The sequence below is a fragment of the Cryptomeria japonica genome, chromosome 10 (genome assembly GCF_030272615.1).
Source record: "Cryptomeria japonica chromosome 10, Sugi_1.0, whole genome shotgun sequence".
Taxonomy (NCBI): domain Eukaryota; kingdom Viridiplantae; phylum Streptophyta; class Pinopsida; order Cupressales; family Cupressaceae; genus Cryptomeria; species Cryptomeria japonica.
The window spans coordinates 730,660,189-730,682,286 of record NC_081414.1 but is presented as its reverse complement, the minus strand read 5'-3'; the positions used below and the strand labels follow the sequence as shown (position 1 = coordinate 730,682,286).

At 39.8% G+C, this 22,098-nt stretch overlaps 1 protein-coding gene across 5 annotated transcripts in view; it reads left to right on the top strand.

Moving 5' to 3' along the window:
• LOC131045580 (uncharacterized) overlaps nt 1-22,098 on the top strand; it is a 114,213-nt gene that overhangs the window by 25,711 nt on the left and 66,404 nt on the right. For 4 of the 5 annotated variants that reach the window (XM_057979192.2, XM_057979191.2, XM_057979190.2 and 1 more), the window contains one exon: nt 4,044-4,142. The exons of the other annotated variant lie outside the window; for it this stretch is intronic. In XM_057979192.2, the coding sequence (XP_057835175.2) occupies nt 4,044-4,142 (99 nt within the window). The remainder of the gene's footprint in view (nt 1-4,043; nt 4,143-22,098) is intronic. 5 annotated transcript variants of the gene reach the window in all.

Genomic DNA, 22,098 nt, shown 5'->3' with positions numbered 1-22,098 from the left:
GAACTAATGGTGAGTCTCATAATTTGAGACCCCCTGAGGTATAGGTACAAGCAAAAGAGAACAGATTTGGGATCTGAAAAATTTAAACTTTATAAAGACCTTGTAGGCATCTCTGACACCACACAGCCAGTATGATGCGTGTTCTCTTATAAAATATCGAGGCATAGGCGTGCCCAACAAATGACATTTTCTCAGAAACAAAGTGAAGGACATCATAGATTAGTAATTTAATAGAAACGATATTGCTGCTGGAAGCTATGAGAATGAGTAAACATCAAATAGACTGGTATGTGAGGTAACAGACAGGTCATTCATTGTTCAACCACTGGGACAATGGTCCAATGGGATACTTTGAAGTATGCTTTCTAAGCCAACTATTCTGCCCCATGGGGATTATTTGCAACTTAACTTTCATAAAAAAATAATGCAGGTTATTGTATAGACAATAGCTATATCCTTTTGTAATGGGAATAACAGGCGTTTTATGTTTAAACTTTAAACATCTTAAGATTTGGGTTGTCAATGCATATCTGCTTTTCACATCTTAATAGGAGATTCTAAGAAGTGAATCTTCCCAAAGAGACAAAAATAGAGAATGGTTTCAACAAGAGATATGCAGGTGTTTTTATCCAACTTGAATTCATCACATCTTTAACTGAGATTGAATTTGCACAAGGATTGCATACTTGGAGTTATGAAAATTGCAAAGTTATATTTTTACATATTCCTATTTATTGCTAAGTGGTTGTCTTTAAGCAATAGGATAAATGGGAGTGGAAGTGATGCCAGACTTTCCAACCATTGGTTAATATCTTCATGGAAAGAACTTTAAAACAGTGCATTTATCAATTTAAACTCAAAATAATGTCTCTCTTTTACCCCATTTTTTGCCAAAATATTAGAAAATGTTAGAAGGATGCAGACCCCATAAAGGCCACTGGAGTTTTTGTTGGTGTGAACAGGGGTGTTTCCTATCCATTTCCCCCCTTTGTAGTGTGAACACGGTACATTATCTAACTAGTTCCTAGTTAAGACCTTTTCGGGCATTTTCATATGTTAAGCTTACTTAGTGAGATAGCATCTTTCTAGAAGGTCTTAGGTGTCATGTGATCTTATCTTATCTCATTACCAGCTGTCACATGACATAGGATTAAGACAGTTGTCATCATCCTAGTTAGTCCTACCTTTCAACCTTTCCTATATAAGCAAGGTCTCATATGTACATTTCATTGTATTGATATAGATTGCATATGCACATCATTGATCATATTGATCTAATATATTTTGCATCCATTATTGCAAATTTTTTGTAGAAGTTTATTTTGGTTTTTGCAGGTGATCTTGGGAGCTTGAGTCCTTGAGTGACCCTAACAGTTGTAAGTCTATGAGTAAACTAAATTGACTCTAATCAAGCGCTGTTATATAAGTGAATTTGGGAGTGTCTTCAAACAAGGGGCATCGATAAAAAACGCATTAGCCATGATTTAGAAACAAGCTCAGGACAATGGCTTCTGTCAAATCCTGGCAATACCAATCCTCATTCAGGTGCTAGCCATTTCACAACAAAAAGAGAGCACTACTAGAGGCGGTGCTCCTATGAACAATGCACAATGGATTGAACACAAAATTCTTAGATAAATCTGCAGCAACTCAAAAGAGTTGAAGGCCTATAATTTGGACTTCATCAGCAGCCATCATAAATTGTGAATGGGCTTCTTCAAAACTATTTTTATAGAAGAGTAAGCCGATGAAAACAAGAGCTCAAAGGGAGTTAGGCCTAAAAATTAAAAAAATATTAGGGATGAGATCCATCACTCAGACAAAGTCAAGGATACTGTTTTTTTCCTTTCATGATGATAATGTTACAGTATCTGATGTTTCCACATACTTTTCTACCAAACTGTATTGTACCTCATCAAAGGGGATTTACTGGTTGTCTTTGAGAAATTGAGGAAATAAGCAAATGCTTAATTAAGAGTACAAGTGTCTGAAGCCTTGCTTTAGTAGCCAAAGTGGTCCAGGCAGACTAACTAGACTAGTATAGTTCGATCATTCTGTTTCTTGCCAAACTCATTACCACTCTGCTGAAACATGTGTTGCCAAAATTCAAAATTGATCTCAGAAGCTCAATTAGCTTTTGTTTTGGGAAGACAAAACACACATAATTAATTAGCTATTCAATAAATTGCCCTCTCTCTCAAGCTTCAGAATTGACTTGGTGTGTTAATAAATCTTGATATTTCTAAGGCCTATGGTAATAGCAAATGGAATTTGATTGGACAAGTTACAAGTTCTGTTTGCTTTTGATTTTAATTGCTCTTTGTGGGAACGCACATGCCAGCTGTGTTAGAATCCTATAACTTCTAGAGGCATTAGTCAAGGGAATCTTGTGAATCCACATTTGTTCCTTTTAATGGGATAAATGTTGTACAGATCTTCACAAATAAGTCAAAGGAAAAATACTAAGTCTTCTTGCAATGGGAAGGGTAGTAAGATATTCAAATATTTATTTTGTGGATGATGTTTCCTCTTATTTATGGTCATTAACTGGTATATTGAATAACTAAATACTCTCTAAAACAAATTTCATTTGGTCTTGAACCACTAACTGAACAAAAGCAAAATAAAATATTACCTTTGTGATCCTCCTAAACATGATAAGTAGAAAAAGGGAAGCCTCATTATAAATTTGTCCACCAGATAAATTTTGAGGGATAGTAAATAAATCACTTCCAATAAAACTTTTGTTTATATTGTAGTATCATTTATTTTTGTTTGGTTGTTTTCCTTTGCTTCAGTACATTGCCTTTATAAAACATTATCTGCAATTTAGTGTTTTGTCCACTAGAATGCCAAGTAAATGGTGGTTTATGTTTTCAGTTGATTCACATCTAAACATTGAGCAGAGTGTCCTTCACAAACACTTCATGAAATTCACAATGATAGCATGAGTCATGGAGATTCCTTCAAGTGAGATGGCTCATACAAGTTGAGCAAAGTTGGATCCAGTTGACAACATCACAAGTCATGAAGTGCTTTGAATTTGGCTTTATGCTGCTAGAGGATGCCAAAAAGATGCCAAATTCTTTGCAACAAAAGAATATTTGTTCAGCAAGCTGTTGGTGGGGATGTATTTGGGTTTTGAAGAGCAACGTAAATTTCGTAAGTTACCATAGGTCAGAAGCTGTAGGTTGAAAGGAGGAAGCCTTGTTGAACATGAGTGTCCAAGATGTTAAGCATTTAAGAAGCAAAATGAGAAAGATAGTTGACTGCTTTGATGCTGATACCTTTCTTATAAATTATATTGAGTCACTATATGAAATTGTTGGATATAAGATATGCACTTCAATGTCAAATTTCATGAATTCTTGGACTACAATAATTGAAGGTGCTGCAGCCTGCGATGGATATGCAAAATTTAAGTAGAATCCGAGGGTGTTAGCTGTGTAGAAACTAAAATGCTTTGTGATTATTTACAGGAAAATATGAATACTTTCAAACTCAAATCATGTGCAGATACAGATGCCATTATTCTCCAAAAAATATATATATATATATAAAAACTTATGGCAGAACAAAGTGGATTGACCACAAGAGAAGGGAAACTAGTAGGGTTCAATGAAGGATCTTCTATGCCATAGAAGCCAATGATTTATGTGCTGTTGCCTATGTAGTTTCACTCTAAGGATGACACAAGGGTGGGTTAATTAAAATTTGAAATAAAGGCTAAGAAATATGGTTTATTAATGAATCTTGCAATTGATTTCAGGGCTGTTTTACACAGCTACTCATCTTAATCTTGCTTTGTAACACAATTTTGTCTATAATAATTCAATATTCTTGGGATGTATTTGCTAAGAAACTTATACAACATACTAGATTTATTTGGTTGTGTAAGCCATTTTTGACATTGTGAGTGTTAAAATGCTGATGGAATATGATTGTTGAAAATGAGTCAATTTGAGATGAATCTTTATAGCTATATCAGTAGCTTTTCAATACATTTTTCTCATGAATTCGGTTATTCTTTTGTATCAAAGCAGAGTTCAGGCGTAGGATAGACTTGATTCAAGACTTGAATTTTAATACTGCCTCTACACGTATAAAGTCAACTCCTGATGGGGAGTACATTATCGTATCAGGTTTGGTTGTATATCCATTGTAAATGCAAGTGTAATTTGATGTTTTTATTGAAAGTGAATTTGCTAGATCTTTTCAATGGTATAATTGATTTATCTTTAGTTTAAAAGTCAATGAAACAAGATATATTTAAGTTTAGTGTCATGTCCCCTCTCTGATCATTATATATATAAAGCCTAATTGAAATAATTATTTTTAACTTATTAATTATTATTATTTAATTAATATTTATTATTAAATATGAATAAATGAGTTTTAATTTGAAGTTGAAACTTATAACCATCCACCATTTATTCACATAGTAACGGCTAACCTAAACTGACTTTCAAATTGTCAAGCGTAATATACATCGGGGACATTACAGAATCATCATCCATAGCTATGTTGCAGAGAATGATCGAACTCAGTATTGCTAAGGAATGTCACCCTTGACCAGCTATAATAATATTTTTAATATAATTGATAGACAGCGACCAATTCTCATGTGGTCAGCTAGTAAGGAATGATATTATTATCATGAACAGCAATATTGATACGAAAGACACTAATAGTGATTCGAACATTACTAGGAGTGATTAAGATTAGCGTTGAATATCGTTAATTAGTCATAAAGACTATCGATTTAAGGAAAGAGTTATTGTTTATGCAGAATTAATGGAATATTGATAAGATCAACAGTGACAATCTCTTCTAATGGCCACCACGCACTTACAATGTCGATTACCCTCAGATGTTTACAACTCCATATCCTTTAAGTAAATTATCTAATCGATAATTATAAAGGACATAATAATATCGATCGATATTATGGTTAGCGATCTGTTTAAGAAGACAACGATTAGTAAGAAGGATAATCGATAACATAATGAAAGGAAATGGTTAACATAAAGGATCATAATGCAGCGGATTAGTATTGAAACTGTGCGATTAGCATTAAGGAAAGGAGATGCTATTAAGACGTGTCTCCTTGACATCGTGGCTTATAATTCCACAAACGAGGTATAATAAGGAAGATTATTAGTCAGACGTAGTAAGGAAAAATAGGGGAAAAGCTCAGATAAGGAGATGTACGGCAGAGGATAGGAGGGAGGATTGGATCAGATCAGAACTATTATTAAATTACAGGCAGAACATCCTTGTTCCTAGTGGTATGCATGGTGATGTGCTTAATTTGTATGCTTAGTATATGAAGCCCGATAATGTCTTCATGCAGAATTTTAATAATAGTATTAACATAGTCTAAAAATATGTATTATAGTAATATATAATTTAATGTTTTAAGCACTAGTAGTATTAATAATAGGTTATTAGCAAATATATAAATAATTGATAATATAATGTAACTTATTTATTTGTTGATTTATATGATCAAATCAGAATAAGAATCATACTTTATATATCAGATTGTAAATAAAAAAAAGAGAGTTCATAAGATAATAAACAGTAAGAAGAATATATTTTTCTTGTTAATACTGTCAGTGTTTAAGAAGTTAAGTCCCAAGATAGGGTGAGAATCAGCAAACTGTAAATCTTGAGGGAACCTATTCGATTGTGGTATCCAATCTTTTTAATAACAAAGACCAACCTCTTCGTCTTTAAAGCTGAAGCAGTGATAAAGGTTGACATTCACATTTAGCATTATGAATGATTAAACTAATTACCTAGTATAGTGAATGAACAATTTAATAATTGATAAATCAATTGAACTATGGAATATCACTGATTTGATTAATGTCAAGATGGAATTGTTATTTTATCAATCTAGTTTAGGTCATAAGCTTGTTGAGATGGGTTAATTATGGCCAAATCCTAGTATGGGAGATTACAAGTGGTATCAGAGCAACTTTCCTGCCATCCTGTAGGAGTCAGTTAATGCATAGAAAGGAAAAAAAAATATACTGTGTGGAAGACAGAAACTACAGCACTCGATTCTAGACAGCAAAACGACGGATCAGGTATGTTCCACATACTCTGATAAATATAAATATTAAATTCTATTTATAAAACGCTAAGTCTGCAACACGCAATAAGACAAACTATCGCAATACGATACTCCTGTAGTCTGCCATTAGTAATAGAAAATACATATGAAGTGTTAATAACGTAAACCATATTTAATGAAAGTAACAGTAGGCGAATATTATGAAGAATGTTTTACCTCTAATAAATAACAAATGACAATTGTGTGAATAAAACTATTCCTCTGTACAAATTAGTAAAAGTTATTAATAAAGTATGTCTGTTTCAGATAGCTTTTGAGACTGTAATAACATACCTTGTTAGGAATGTTAATCCAGATGGAGTAGTGGATCTGTAGGAGGGTCGATTGCCCACCCAAATATCCCACCTACTGTGTAAAGAAGGACAAGTAGGCTAGGAGGGCAAGTGACTGCTCCTAGGTTTGGGTCTGGCATGATGAACCACTCCTACCATCCGCTGTCCCTAAGAAAAATGAAGAACTAATTAATACAGAATTTTTGTAAAATAAACCATTGAAACAAGGAATTGGACTAACTAGTAAACCTAATGAAGATGAACTGATATAATTTCCAGGGAGAGGGGATCTGTAGGGGGGTCGATTGCCCACCCAAATATACCACCTACTGTGTGAGGATGAACCAGTAGGCCAGGAGGGCAAGTGACTGCTCCTGGGTTTGGGTCTGGCATGATGAACCACCCTTACCATCCACTGTCTCTCTAGGAAAGGTGAAGAACTAATTAAGAAATCTAATTGTACCATGTTTAGGGAAGCCACATTTCAAAATACATATTTTATATCGATATAACTAGTAACATATATATAAACCTGTTAGTTTGTGCTTCATATTATCCAGGGAAGTAAAAGGGATCTGTAGTGGGGGGACACTGCCCACCCAAGTGAGTCACCTACTGAATGTTAATGAAGCAGTAGGCCCGGAGGGCACGTGACTGCTCTTGGGCTTGGGTTTGGCAGAATTCAGCCACCACTACCATCCACTGACTCTCTGGTATAAGGAAACTGTAATTATGGAACAAAGTATGAGCTAGGGGCCAAGACCCACACCATAGAGGGCTAGAAAGGCATGTGACCGCTTTTGGGCTCAATATGGGACAGTTGGGCAAACCTGATTGTATTCTTGTTTCAAATTCTTATAATATAACGAATTACCTTATGATCTTGAAAGCAATAATTGTTGCATATGTAAATGATTTATGATTGTGTGTTTACTATGTGTCTTCAACCTGATTGCTCCATTATATATGTTTTGTATAATGGTTATGGGATTGTTTAATGCTGTCATGTTTTCGACATAATCACATCATATACCTTTGTATGCTTCCTGTATTCTTTGTGTATTCATGTGATTCCTTCATGTCTAATATGTTTTTCAGCATGTATGCCTTGTGTCTTTATGTTGCTTCATGACTGATGTGTCTTCAGCATGTCCACTCCATGAGTGCCTTTCTTATATGTCCTTTGTACCCTACATAAACTTGTGTATTGCTTCAGGCCTTCTTGTCTTCTATGCATACTTTGTGCCTCAGTATATTGGTATATTACTTTGTATTTTACATGAGTGCTGCATCTATGCTCCATGCCTTATTTATATTATTTCATGTTTACATGTGTGCTATTTCATACTTCGTGTATATAGTTATGGATTTGTACTACATGTCTGATATGTATTTAAGTGAATTGCTTCTTGCTTTAAAGTGTATTCATGTGCCTTATGTATGTTTCTCTTCAATGTATATACACTTCATAATTTGTGGATATTTATGTGCTTACTGTGTCTTCAATATGTTTGCTCCATTGTATGCTTTATATGTGTACATGTATACTTGTATTGTATATGATTGTTTCATGTTTGTCACATTTTCAGCATGACTGTGTCACACACTTCCCTAACGTATGCTTTATGTCTTGAATATGCTTATCATGATTGATATGTTTACAATGTGTTATTCCATGTGCATTTTATAAGCCTTTTTCAAATGCTTCATATCTTAAACATAGCTATTTCAAGATTGATGTGTTTTCAGTGTGCTGACCCCATGTGCATTCTCTATTTCAAGACCTCATGTATGCTTTACATGCAATTGCTTCCTATCTAGCATATGATTGTTCTACGTAAGTGCCTCTCTCATAACCACCTACACTCACATATATGCTTCATAACTTCAGTGAACTCATGCGTATGCACTAAGTGATTCGCGTATTACATGTATTTCACTCGTATGTTGCATTCCTTAATTATATTCACATATGCTTCACACTTTGTGTATCTAATCAAAACTTTTGTGTATTCATGTGTACACTCCATGATTTATATAGATGCTTCTTGCCTTATATGCTTTGGAATTACACCTTATGTGTTTCCGTATGTATGACTCATGTATTCATGTGTATGCTTGATGTATTGGGTTTGTGCATAGAGTGGTTATTCTGTGTGTGTGTACACTTCATGTCTTACGCCTATTGTGTGTATACTTTGTGTATGCTTCATGTCTATATACATATGTATACCTTATGTTTATTTTGTAGTGATTCGGGGTGAAAAAATTGTCAATTGCTTGAGGACAAGCAAATTTGAGAAGGGTGGACTGTCATGTCCCCTCTCTGATCATTATATATATAAAGCCTAATTGAAATAATTATTTTTAATTATTATAATAATTATCTTTAACTTATTAATTATTATTATTTAATTAATATTTATTATTAAATATGAATAAATGAGTTTTAATTTGAAGTTGAAACTTATAACCATCCACCATTTATACACATAGTAACGGCTAACCTAAATTGACTTTCAAATTGTCAAGCATAATATACATCAGGGACATTACATAATCATCATCCATAGCTATGTTGCAGAGAATGATCGATTTCAGTATTGCTAAGGAATGTCACCCTTGACCAGCTATAATAATATTTTTAATATAATTGATAGACAGCGACCAATTCTCATGTGGTCAGCTAGTAAGGAATGATATTTTTATCATGAACAGCGATATTGATACGAAAGACACTAATAGTGATTCGAACATTACTAGTAGTGATTAAGATTAACGTTGAATATCGTTAATTAGTCATAAAGACTATCGATTTAAGGAAAGAGTTATTGTTTATGCAGAATTAATGGAATATTGATAAGATCAACAGCGACAATCTCTTCTAATGGCCACCACGCACTTACAATGTCGATTACCCTCAGATGTTTACAACTCCATATCCTTTAAGTATATTATCTAATCGATAATTAGAAAGGACATAATAATATCGATCGATATTATGGTTAGCGATCTGTTTAAGAAGACAACGATTAGTAAGAAGGATAATTGATAACATAATGAAAGGAAATGGTTAACATAAAGGATCATAATGCAGCAAATTAGTATTGAAACTGTGCGATTAGCATTAAGGAAAGGAGATGCTATTAAGACGTGTCTCCTTGACATCGTGGCTTATAATTCCACAAACGAGGTATAATAAGGAAGATTATTAGTCAGACGTAGTAAGAAAAAATAGGGAAAAAGCTCAGATAAGGAGATGTACGGCAGAGAATAGGAGGGAGGATTGGATCAGATCAGAACTATTATTAAATTACAGGCAGAACATCCTTGTTCCTAGTGGTATGCATGGTGATGTGCTTAATTTGTATGCTTAGTATATGTAGCCGGATAATGTCTTCATGCAGAATTTTAATAATAGTATTAACATAGTCTAAAAATATGTATTATAGTAATATATAATTTAATGACAGTGGCAGACCAGATCTGACATGCGTCAGATATGTCTGCCATTACAGCCACTAAATATACTCGTAACTAATAATGTTTTAAGCACTAGTAGTATTAATAATAGGTTATTAGCAAATATATAAATAATTGATAATATTATTTAACTTATTTATGTGTTGATTTATATGATCAAATCAGAATAAGAATCATACATTATATATTAGATTGTAAATAGAAAAAAGAGAGTTCATAAGATAATAAACAGTAAGAAGAATATATTTTTCTTGTTAATACAGTCAGTGTTTAAGAAGTTAAGTCCCAAGATAGGGTGAGAATCAGCAAACTGTAAATCTTGAGGGAACCTATTCGATTGTGGTATCCAATCTCTTTAATAACAAAGACCAACCTCTTCGTCTTTAAAGCTGAAGCAGTGATAAAGATTGACATTCGCATTTAGCATTATGAATGATTAAACTAGTTACCTAGTATAGTGAATGAACAATTTAATAATTGATGAATCAATTGAACTATGGAATATTACTGATTTGATTCATGTCAAGATGGAATTGTTACTTTATCAATCTAGTTTAGGTCATAAGCTTGTTGAGATGGGTTAATTATGGCCAAATCCTAGTAGGGGACATTACATTTAGACAATGCAATGCATGATTTACTTTGAAGAATTTTTTTACTTATAATCAATTTGTTACAAATATGTGTTCTTTATATGTTCTGTTTATTATTCATATTTCTCTAATCTTGGACAGATAAATAATCTAAATTTTGTCAATCCTTTATTAAATTAAAAGTCTGTTTTTATCAAAATAATTATTTACTATGTTACCGCGATTTTCCGGGATGGGGACGGCAAGGGACGGGTGTACGCGTTTCCGGGATGGTGATTTTTTTGTCAATTTTGGGGATGTCTAGGGGACGATAAAGGGGACGGCTATATAAAAATAGGGAAAATTAAAATATATAGGTAAATTTAAAATATTCAAATTAATACATGGATAAAACATGCACATATACATTGTAGAACCTTAACATATAAGAACCAGCAGAGTTCTTATGGCAAATTTGTGTTAAATTAAGAGTCAAAGTCAAATTGCTTATAGAATTCATTGTCAAAATTACTGTCTATACGCAGAATTTATGGGGACGTCCCCTAGGAGTCCCGGGGACAGGGATGCCTGAAAAAAATACTGGGGACATGTCTCTGGGTAACATAGGATAGATTATTTACTTCTCTAGCAAGCTCTCTACTCAGCTTTGTTTGAAGCTTTAAAATTAGTTTAAATTTCTGGTTTAAGCTAGTTGGTATGAGTTTTCCATTGTCCATGAAGTAGATGCCTGTAGGCTTCTGGTTTAAACTGTGTATGTTTTTCTCTCTTGATGTCTCAGATCACTCACAGTGATCCATCATTAGAAAGAGGAAAAATGGAATTAGAGTGTAGAAGTAGTCTTAAAAGGGGGGCAGAGATGAGGGAAAAGGATTAAAAATCGAATTAAAATTAAGTGAAATAATGAAATGGAAAGATAAAATAAAAAATAAACATAAGAAACAAGGAAGGAAAGTGTAAGAGATAAATATAGAAAAAAGAAGGATAAAAATAATAAAAGAGAGTTTAAATAAATAAGGTGAAAGAAGGAAGAAAATGAGACAGAAAAGGCTTAAAATCAAATGAGAAATTAGAGAAACCAAAGAAGATTAAATATAAATAAAAAACACATATACTAACACATATACATATATGAATTTAATTAATATAACGACAAACACATAAAGACGCTAAATTTTGTGGCACCCCATATATATAAACAAAAGCCTATAAATATTGTGGATGATGAAAATGTGAATAATGAAAAATGGGAACAATGCAATGCAACTACCAAATTCATATTCAACAGTCACTCTATAAAGCTTAAGATCTATGCATGAAACCAAATAATTAACAATTATACCATAGCAAAGACCTTGATTTGCTCCATTGTTTCTTTGATATTTGCTTGAATGCTTGATGTGTGGATTGCTCTTCCAAATAGCATAACCATGATAGCACAATGATAGTATGATAATAATATTTGCTCAAAGATACTAGATAGATAGGAGAGGTAGATGATCAAAGATATGACATAGTGTTTGTCTTTAATGTTCCTTTTTAGAACATTTCTCACTTTTGCCCTAACACAATCCAACTTAAAATGATAATTGCATTATATTTATCAATATAACGTTATCTAAATGATGAAATTTTATCATAATAATCAGCTTTATAATTCTATGAATAGTTCTGAAAATAAAACTTATCTTGGTTTTCTGCTTTAGTTCTCCTTCAAACTGTGATTATTTCCTCTTGTATTTCTACTTTGGAAGTGCTTTCAGATCTGCCTGAATCAGGGGTTTTCATCCCTAACTCAGCAATGGCAAGATTAAGATTTTCATCCTTAACTTGCGAAGAGAATTCAAAGGTTTTCATCCTTAAAGCTCTTAATTTACCTAGGAAATCAAGATTTGGATTTTTGTCCAAAACTTGATTATAAGAAATAAGGGTTTTCGTCCTCGTTGACTGTAATTGCTTATTTGCAAGTCACTTCTTATTTTCCCAATTGATCTATCTTCTCAATGAAATGGTTTTCCCTTTATATCTGTTAGGGGTAAATAACGTATGTTAGTAAGAATAATATTTATAAGTGTGTTATGTTGTGTTTGTGTTTATGTTTGTCGCAGAGAGGTTCCGTCGGGTAGTTGGGAGTTGGTGACGATTGGCAACTTGAGCAACCGTCGGGTCTTTATATTGCTGGTTGGAAACTCGGCAGGGGAGATTATGTATGGAAATTTCTGGACACTTGAATAAAGATATAACTCTTCTGGTCTAACTAGTATCATTGTCATTTATGTTGTGATGTATGACTGTTCTGTTACATGAATATTTGGCACGTGTGGAAAACACTGTGTTATCTGTTCATTCACCAACCATACATTTAGGACTAAACATTTTGGCGCCATTGCCTGAATGAACCTGGAGATAACTATGGCGGCATGCGGAAGCAATTAATGGGCCGACCATTCAACCAACAATTAATTGTCGTGGATAGCGACACGCATGAAGAGAGTACCGCGGAAGAGGAATGAGAGGATCAGTATACGACAGACTTGGTGGAGTTGTGGGATGTGTCGGTCACGCAGTACGTGCAACGAGAGGCTCAGGAGAGAGCCGTCTCGGAAGGCACGGTACGTGTTGAACTCACCGTCAGCACCCCCGTCTTTGACCTCCTCGAAAGTATTCCAAGGTTACTCGCCAGAAATCTGATTGTACTCCAAGACCGAAGGGAGGAGACGACAAAGGAACTTCGGCGGCAACAAGTCCTCCGACGGTACGAGGAGTGGAGTCGTAGGGAGGAAGAGGAGAGGGAGGCTAGTCAGCGCTGTACCTTTGGCACTTGATGCCCCTACGGCCAAACAAAGACAAACGTATCACTACCACCGAAGGAGTAAACGAGGGAACTGTACGGAGATCTCTCCGCATAAAAGAACAGGCCGAAAGGAGACGGCGACTAAGGGAGGTTGCCAACTCGAAGAGTCCGGAGAAACACAACAGAAGTCGGAGTGTGAGTCGGAGTCGTAGTCGGGGGGCAAAAACCGTGTATGTGGAAGGAGTTGGCCGAGGTCGCCAGGAACCTGCCACTTTCGAGCCGAGTTGCAAAACACCCCGTCGGAATATTCTAAACAAGGAGAGGAGGTGGTACGAGACCTGCACGAGGAAATCACCACTATTTTTGAAGCAACTTTATCCGGCATTAAAAATTTGTCCTTGTCAGAGGGCATCAAAATAGGAGGGTTAGATCCGGAAACTTCGGGAAGGAGGGACTATAGAAGTGAAGGTGACCAAAGCCCTGCTGACAGGGGCCCAACTAGACCAGGAGCGTATGGTACCTCCCGGACACATAATACCTTCCTGACCTATAGCCATTTCCAGGCATTGCATAAAACCACCCAGAAAAGAACAATGGCACACACCCCGGAGAAGCAAAAATTCCCAAAATTCATGGGCGACAGGTCAGAGGACCCCGTACGGCATTGCAAGACATGCATGACCATCTGGGAAGCAAATGGCCAGGACGACCGAGATAACTGGTTAAAGGCATTCCCAGCCACTTTGCGAGGAATAGCCATTGACTGGTATACGGACCTTGATGCCCAGCATAAAACGTCCTGGAGCAATCTGAAGGCGGCCTTCGAGGAAGAGTTCAAACTCCTACGGGATGACAACGAAATTGTGGCAGAAATTTACAACACCAAACAAGGAAAAAATGAAAGTGTACGCGCATATAACAGAAGGCTTAGGGAACTACTTAACAAAATGGAGAACCAGTTGGCGGATGGCCTCAAGAAGCGATGGTTTGTAGAGGGATTGGTACCATCCTTGAGAAGGACGATGAAAGTGGTCCCTCCGCCATCGTACGATGAAGCATACAACCGCGCGATGGATATTGAAAGTGAAAACAAGACATCCCGAGGGAAGCGACGGGTGAGCGACGATGACAGCATGGATGAAGACAGCGATGGGGGGTCCAAAACCATACAAGCACTCCGGAAGGATATGAGGATGATGAAGGAATTAAAAAGTGATAAGGAAAGTGGCAGGGAAGGAAAAGAACTATGGTGCACTGACTGCAAGACTGAAGGACACACTAAAGGAAGTTGCCCTTGCAAAGTTTTCTGTGACATCTGCCAAGTAACGGGACATTCCACTAAGGAATGCCCATACAACTTGAAAGCACAGAGCACACGAGTGCTCTACGCCCAACCCGACCAAGCCACACCGCCGGCGACACCTCCGAAGCCAACAACAAACTCTGACGCCTCCCCGGGAGGGTACCAAAACAATCGGCGGAGTAACAATAGATCCAATAATAACACACCAAGGAGTAGAATTCAATACGACGCGAAAGGGCGACCCATGATTCAATGCAGGAAGTGCAACGAATGGGGTCACTTTGCCCGGGAATGCCAAAACAGGGGTGATGCAGGAAGTTTGCTGTGCAAATGGTGCGGTCCAAGAAATCACGAGGACATAGATTGCCCAAAGCAAAAAGGGGTGAATATGCTGGACGTGGAAGGACCAGGAGAAGACGTATTGGCAATCACAAGATTGCAAAACAAGAAAGCCATGTATCCTGACCCTCGTACAGAAAAGGAAAGGCTTCAGGAAGTGAGGGCGGATATCGAGGGGGCGATGGTAGAAGAGCGGAGGGCCTCACACTCGGTTGCCGGTACACCACTCCAGTCAAGACCAGAGAAAACTATCATTAAGCAGATGTTACAAACCACAATACCCGTACGGGTGTCCGACCTTCTGCAGACCATGCCATAGTTGAGGATGGCTCTGACAAATGTAATCGGGGACACTACCCTCGGTCAAGAACACCAAACGATGACGGAACCATGTAGTATGGACTCGGTGAATGGACCTGGTATGGATGCCATGAACCCTATGCTACTCGCGGTAGGCGTTGGATGTAAACCGGCAGTAGTAGAGATGGATATAATGGGACAAAAGCTCACAAACACCATTGTGGATGGTGGGTCCGGAGTCAACGTACTACCAGAGGAAACTTGGCGAAGCCTCGACAAGCCTACACTTTGGCCACCAACCTTCCACCTGGTCGGTGCAGATCAACACGGTATCAAACCCCTCAGTACCCTCATGGCACAAAAGGTGGTAATCGGGACGCAGCAATTCCTTCTGGATTTCGTAGTCATCCCATTGGAAAGGAAAGCGTATGACACCCTCCTGGGAAGGGGGTGGCTGATCATGGCCAGAGCTAATCATAACTAGAAAAAGAATACGCTCTCAATCGAGAGTGACGATCATAAGTATGTAATCGATCTAAGGAACCAGTCCATTAGTGAAGAGCTCGCGTCATCCGACTCCGACTTAGAAGATTCAAATAGATGGGAGTGGGGTTCTGAAGGAGACAGAGGAGGGAAAGAGCCCGACGAGGAAGGAGTGTTGGAACTGGACGGATGTTCTGAGGATGGAACTAGTTCACTGCCTGGATTTTTTCATTGGCAAATGGAGGACTATGAGGTCTTCCACCCAGAGTGTCACATGCTTCAAATATGTGAGATAGGAGAATCAAGTGGCGGGATGGAAGAACAATCCTTTCCTCCGAAGTACGGTAGATATCAAGAGGGAATGGCACGGATGGACGACATGCCAGCCCACCAGTTTGAACGGGATAAACCCATCAAGTACGAGGAAAGAGGTGTGGAGAAGGTTAATCTTGGCAATGAGAAAGAACCAAAGATGATACTTGTAGGGGATGACTGGAACCCCGTGCTGAAGGCAGCAGCCTTCAAGATATTCCTGGAATATAAAGATGTCTTTGCCTGGACTTACAAGGACTTGAAGGGGGTACCGCCGGAGCTATGTGTACATCGCATAACCCTCGTACCAGGAGCCCAACCGGTACGAAGGAGGCCATACAGGATGAACAAAAACTACGCAGCCAAAGTAAATGAGGAGATCAATAAAATGCTAGAAGCAGGGATCATATTCAAAGTGGAAACTAGTGACTGGGTTTCCCCAATAGTCATCTCCCTTAAGAAGGAAGCTAATCAGATAAGGCTATGCGTAGATTTCAGGTATCTGAATGCAGTAACCATCAAAGACCCATTCCCGATCCCATTCACTGACAACATCCTCGAAGAAGTTGCCGGGCATGAGATATACACATTCCCGGATGGATTCTCCGGGTACATCTAGATAAGTATTGCGGATTAAGACAAGATGAAGATCACATTCGTGGTGGAGGAAGGGGTGTATGCCTATAATCGCATGCCCTTCGGACTGTGCAATGTGCCTGCAACCTTCCAGAGAATAATTTTGCACATTTTTGACAAGATGTCCGTAGGGAACTTCAGGGCATTCTTGGATGACTGATCGATTTTTAGCGATCAGGACACCCATTTGAAGGCTCTGGGGGAGTGCATAGAAAGATGTTGGAAGGCTGGGTTAGCTCTGAACCCAAGGAAATGCAGGTTTATGGTACCACAAGGGAAACTCCTGGGCCACATCGTTTGTAAGGAAGGTTTGAAGACAGACCGAGACAAGATACAAGTAATTGTCAACATGGAGAGCCCAACAAACGTGACAGGGGTGAAATCATTCCTAGGCCATGTCGGCTACTACCGGAGATTCATCAAAGGCTTTGCGCTGGTGTCTTGGCCCTTAGATAAGTTGACAAGGAAGGGAGAGCCATTCGTGTGGGGTACGGAGCAGGAAGAAGCCTTCAAAGAATTGAAAGACCAGCTGGTGAGTGCACCGATATTGGTATACCCGGATTGGAACAAAGAATTTCACGTACACATCGATGCCTCCAACTTTGCAATTGGTGCTACACTCGCGCAGGTAGGGGCGCAAGGACTGGACCATTCCGTCTTTTTCGCAAGCCGACTCCTATCAAAGGCCGAACGAAACTACAACACAACGGAGCGAGAGGCACTAGGGATGGTGTACGCAGTACAAAAGTTCCAGCACTACTTGTTAGCTACACAGTTCACATTTTATGTGGACCATTAGGCACTAATGTACTTGGTGAATAAACCAATCATCCAGGGTAGGGTAAGTCGGTGGCTACTACTCCTACAAGAATTCACCTTCACCTTTATCGTAGGGCCAGGAAAGTCCCATGTAATAGCCGACCAACTATCAAGGATCAAATCAGGGGAACCAGCCGAGGGAGTGAACGAAGACTTTCCAGATGCACACTTGTTCCAAATTGCAATACTACCAGCCTGGTATGAAAAGATAGGCCAGTACCTATCTACCTCCACATTTCCAAGAGAGATGCCTTCAGGGGAACAGAGGAAGCTGGCACTGAAGAGCAAGACCTTCCAACTAATTAATGGGCTTTTATATAAAATGGGTCTCGACCAATCTTGAGGAGGTGTGTCATTGAGGAGGAAATTCGCAGTGTATTAAAGGAGGCACACGACGGGTTAGCAGGTGGACATATGGGACCAGATGCAACCACTAGGAAAGTGCTTCTGGCCGGTCTATGGTGGCCAACTCTACACACCGACGCTCGAGAGTGGATGATCAGGTGTGACACTTGCCAACGAGCGGGAAAACCACTCAAGAGGGACTTCATGCCTCTCTTTCCTTCGCAACCGCAGGAGTTATTTGAATGGTGGGGTTTGGACTTTGTGGGACCTTTGAAGCCAAGTAACATGCACCGGTGTAAATATATTGTAGTTGCCACAGAATACCTCACCAAGTGGGGAGAAGGTAGGGCCTTGCCGGACAACACGACTCTGAGTACGACACGGTTCTTGTACGAACAAATTGTCACAAGGTACGAGATACCCCTTCAAATCACCAGTGACAGAGGAGTGCACTTTGTCAATCAAGTAATTCGTACCATGACCATAGAATTTAAAATATTCCATAACCTATCCAGTCCGTACTATCCTCGCGCTAATGGATAGGCAGAAGCAACCAACAAGGTGTTGGTATCAATAATCTACAAATCGTGTGGGGTGGAACAGGAAGACTAGGAGGAAAGACTACCAGCCGTGCTATGGGCGTACCGTACAACATACAAAGTCACTACCGGGCATACCCCGTTCCAGCTCATGTACGGGCAGGAGGCAGTGGTACCAGCTGAGTACATCGTACCAAGCCTTCGGGTGGCGGTGGAGAACAGACTCGGGGACCAAGAAAGCTTGAATGCAAGGCTTGGTGGTTTGATAAAACTGGATGAACGAAGACTGATGGCACAATGGGCAATGGAGGTGGCGCAACGCCGACGGAAGCGTTGGCATTACCAGCATCTACGGAAGGCCAAGTTCCGGCCGGGGCAGTTAGTCTTGAAGTGTAACGGCCAGAACGAACTTCGACTAGGGAAGTTCAAAGTCCGTTGGCTCAGACCCTATAAGATCAGAGAGGTCGGTAGGAACGGTGCAGTAAAGCTTTCGACTCTGGACAACAACCCGATCAGAGACCCGGTGAACGGTTCCAAGCTGAAAATCTACAAAGAACGGAATTAACCTATGATTGAGATTAACATGTTGGGATACGCCACCAGAGGACATTGGACCATTGGCCGGAGAAAGGAAGTCGAAGAAGACCCGGTGGTGAGAGGAGAACCCTACCGGAGGGATGACGACTGGGTGAAGCCTTTGGCGGCCATGGAAGAACGACTTGTACCGAAAAGGGTGGAAGGTGTGGCGGTTCCCAGGATCCACAAGCACCTCACGAATGCGTATTTTGGGGACCCAGCTGTGTGGGTGCGGGTTTCAGGACATTGGAAGAAGCGGGCCCCATACGAAGGACCTCGGGAAGGATACATAGCATATGATATTGATGAAGAAGCGAAAACCCAGAGGAGAGCCGAGAACACAAATAAAGAGGAGGAATTGGTGGACTTGGAGAAAGAGCTCGACTTAGAGGTATATGGGGCAACCCTAGGTCCCTGTTTAAAATGGTGCTGAAAACAAAAAATCTATTCGTCATCGCTTCTGAGACAGGCAAGGTAGAAGCCGGACCCAATTCATTGTACCGGGTGATCCCTAACCCCGCTGGGCCACCAGAGGTTGACGGAGAGAGAGTGAAATGGTACCAACAGTACGGGGACCGCTACATTGACGACCGATACAAGGGTGTGGGACCTGCTCCATTGCTAGACAAGATATGGAATCTGGAGTATGTAGGGACGTGTTGTGCACAAGAATGTTATAGGAGACTACCACACGTATGTATGTGGTTGCACGACTCAGAGATAAGAATGAAGATGCCGAACGATGCCTCGGAGGTGAAGAGGAACAACAGTGGGGATGAAGACTCCGAATAGGAACCAAACAAGAAATGGAAGGAAGACAGGACGAGGAACAAAGGAACAGTGAAGAAGGTGAAAAAGAAGCAGGGTATGTGGCCAGCAAGGAGAAAACAAAGGAGGCAGAGGAATCATTCAGTGGCAAGGGCAGACCCAATAAACTGGCCAATGGCCCCCAGAAGACCAATTAGAAGGCACAACTGGACCAAGGGATACTTGGGAAAATTAAAGGTAGGGAGACTAATATTTAAAAAACCTTGTCAGATAAAGGAAGTCAAACGACTATTAAAAAAAGGGCTCATAAAGGGTAAGGAGGAGAAATACAGAGAAAAAGAAAAAAAGTCCAGGTTAGCGAGTATTAAAAAATTGAAATACCAGACTAATATAAGCAAAATCACTTGGGGAAAATTAAGACTGTGAAAAAGGCATTTATTTTATATCAAGTTAATCAAACATTTGCACCTAACCCTAATCCTGACAAAGATAAGTGATTATAAAAACCTCCAAGAGACCCCATTATGCACAGAGCAGGGACAACAAAGTGAACCCGACAGCCAGGCAGAATTAAGAAGACGGAGGCAGGTAACTGTACGGCGAAGTAGAGGAAGGGACTACAACCAGCACATTGTACGATCCACCCGTATGGACGCAAAGGCAGGTACGGAAGAAGGGACAAGTTTGTACAACGTACGGATTGCACGAGCAGGGAATCAAGGGCACCAGAGCTCTTCCTCGTACGGTGTACGACCCACACGTACGGATGCGCTCGAGAAAACCAGAAGATTGCCTAATCCGTACGGCGTACGGCACACGAGGAGCAGAATAAGGTCACTATCGTACGACGTACGATCTACACGTACAGACACATCAAGAAGAAGCCACCGGTGGAATAGACCGTACGACGTACGGTATCAGGGGAGCAACTGGAAGGAAGGTGTACGATGTACAGTGGCTGTACTTGGTCCGTACGGTAGGTACCAAGGTCGGCAGGGTGTTCTGTACGGCAAGCTACCTCGACACCATATCCCGTACGGAGCCCAGCACATACCGTACGGTCAGCTAAGGAGAAGGAAGCCATACGAACAAGAAAAAAGTACCATACGGTACCGTACGAAGACTAGTATGCAACAGTCCGTTCAAGCAGGCAGCAGGCAGATATAAGAAACAAGTGGGTCGTCTGGCAAAACACATTAGGGAAGTTGTACGACAAGGAAACTGTGGGTGGTACAATGGGCCGTACAAACTGGAGAGACACTCTTTCCGATAGTTATAATAACGGCCAAGGACGAGGCAAGGGAAGAAGAATAGAACAAGGCAGTTGCAGTGCAGCCATGACTGCCACAGAGCCAGCCAGCAACAAGAAAACTAGGAACAGGGCAAAGGTATAGAAAGATTCAGAGGGAATCACGATGAAGAATGTAGCATTTGAGAGTGTGATCGGTAGCGAATGCCGTGCCTGGTGGGAAGAAACCCCTCCAGACCATGCGACAAAGGATTCTCTTAGGAGGGCACAGGTCGACCACGCCATCCAAATGCCCATATTTAGCATTAAGGAGTTTGAGCTAGTTTTGCGAACCATGGTATCGGGATACATCCCACAGGAACGAGCTTCTGTCATTCAGTTCCAAGGGTGCACTGTGCGAGTTTCGTTTAAACCAGAGGATTCCAGAAGGGTATTTGGTATACCCGAGAAAGGGGCATCCACAGCCAAACCAACCAAAAAATTCACAAAAGAAAAAAAGAAATGGTTGATGGATTTGGTATGCAGAGACGACCTCATGGAGGAGCAATGGAAGAGTGCCTGGGTTGATGGCAGAGGAATGAAGCGTGCGTTTATCGCACCAGGAGAATGGAGGATGTTAATGGACGTGGTCAAAAGTCACCTTACTGGAGCCAGCTGCGCCTTCGACATAGCTATCTTGATGATAGGATTAATGAACGGGATTAAATGCGGGAGGGTGTACAATTGGGGACAACTCCTGGTAGAACGAATCCGTGATTTCCTGAGACTAGAACACAAGACGTTCTACATGTGCCATCATGCTATTAGCTTATTCTTGGATGCCGTACGCCTGCAGGTGCCGCCAAAAATATGGGGAACATTTGAACCATGTGGACGGGTGGAACCGAATAAACCCACTATGTACTACTATATTCACCTCGACATACTGGGTGACATCGCGCAACCGACCAAAAAGAGGAGACTGGACACATCCATCGAGGTCGAAGATGTCAGCAGCACAGAAGATTCGGAGGAGGAGGTGGAAGAGATTGAAGAACAGGAAAGTGGTGATGAGGGGTCCCATCTGGCTGGACACACAACTGTAGAGGAGGAAGGGGAAACAAAGTCACAGCAACAGGTAGAGGAGGAAGAAGAGGAGCAGCACGAAG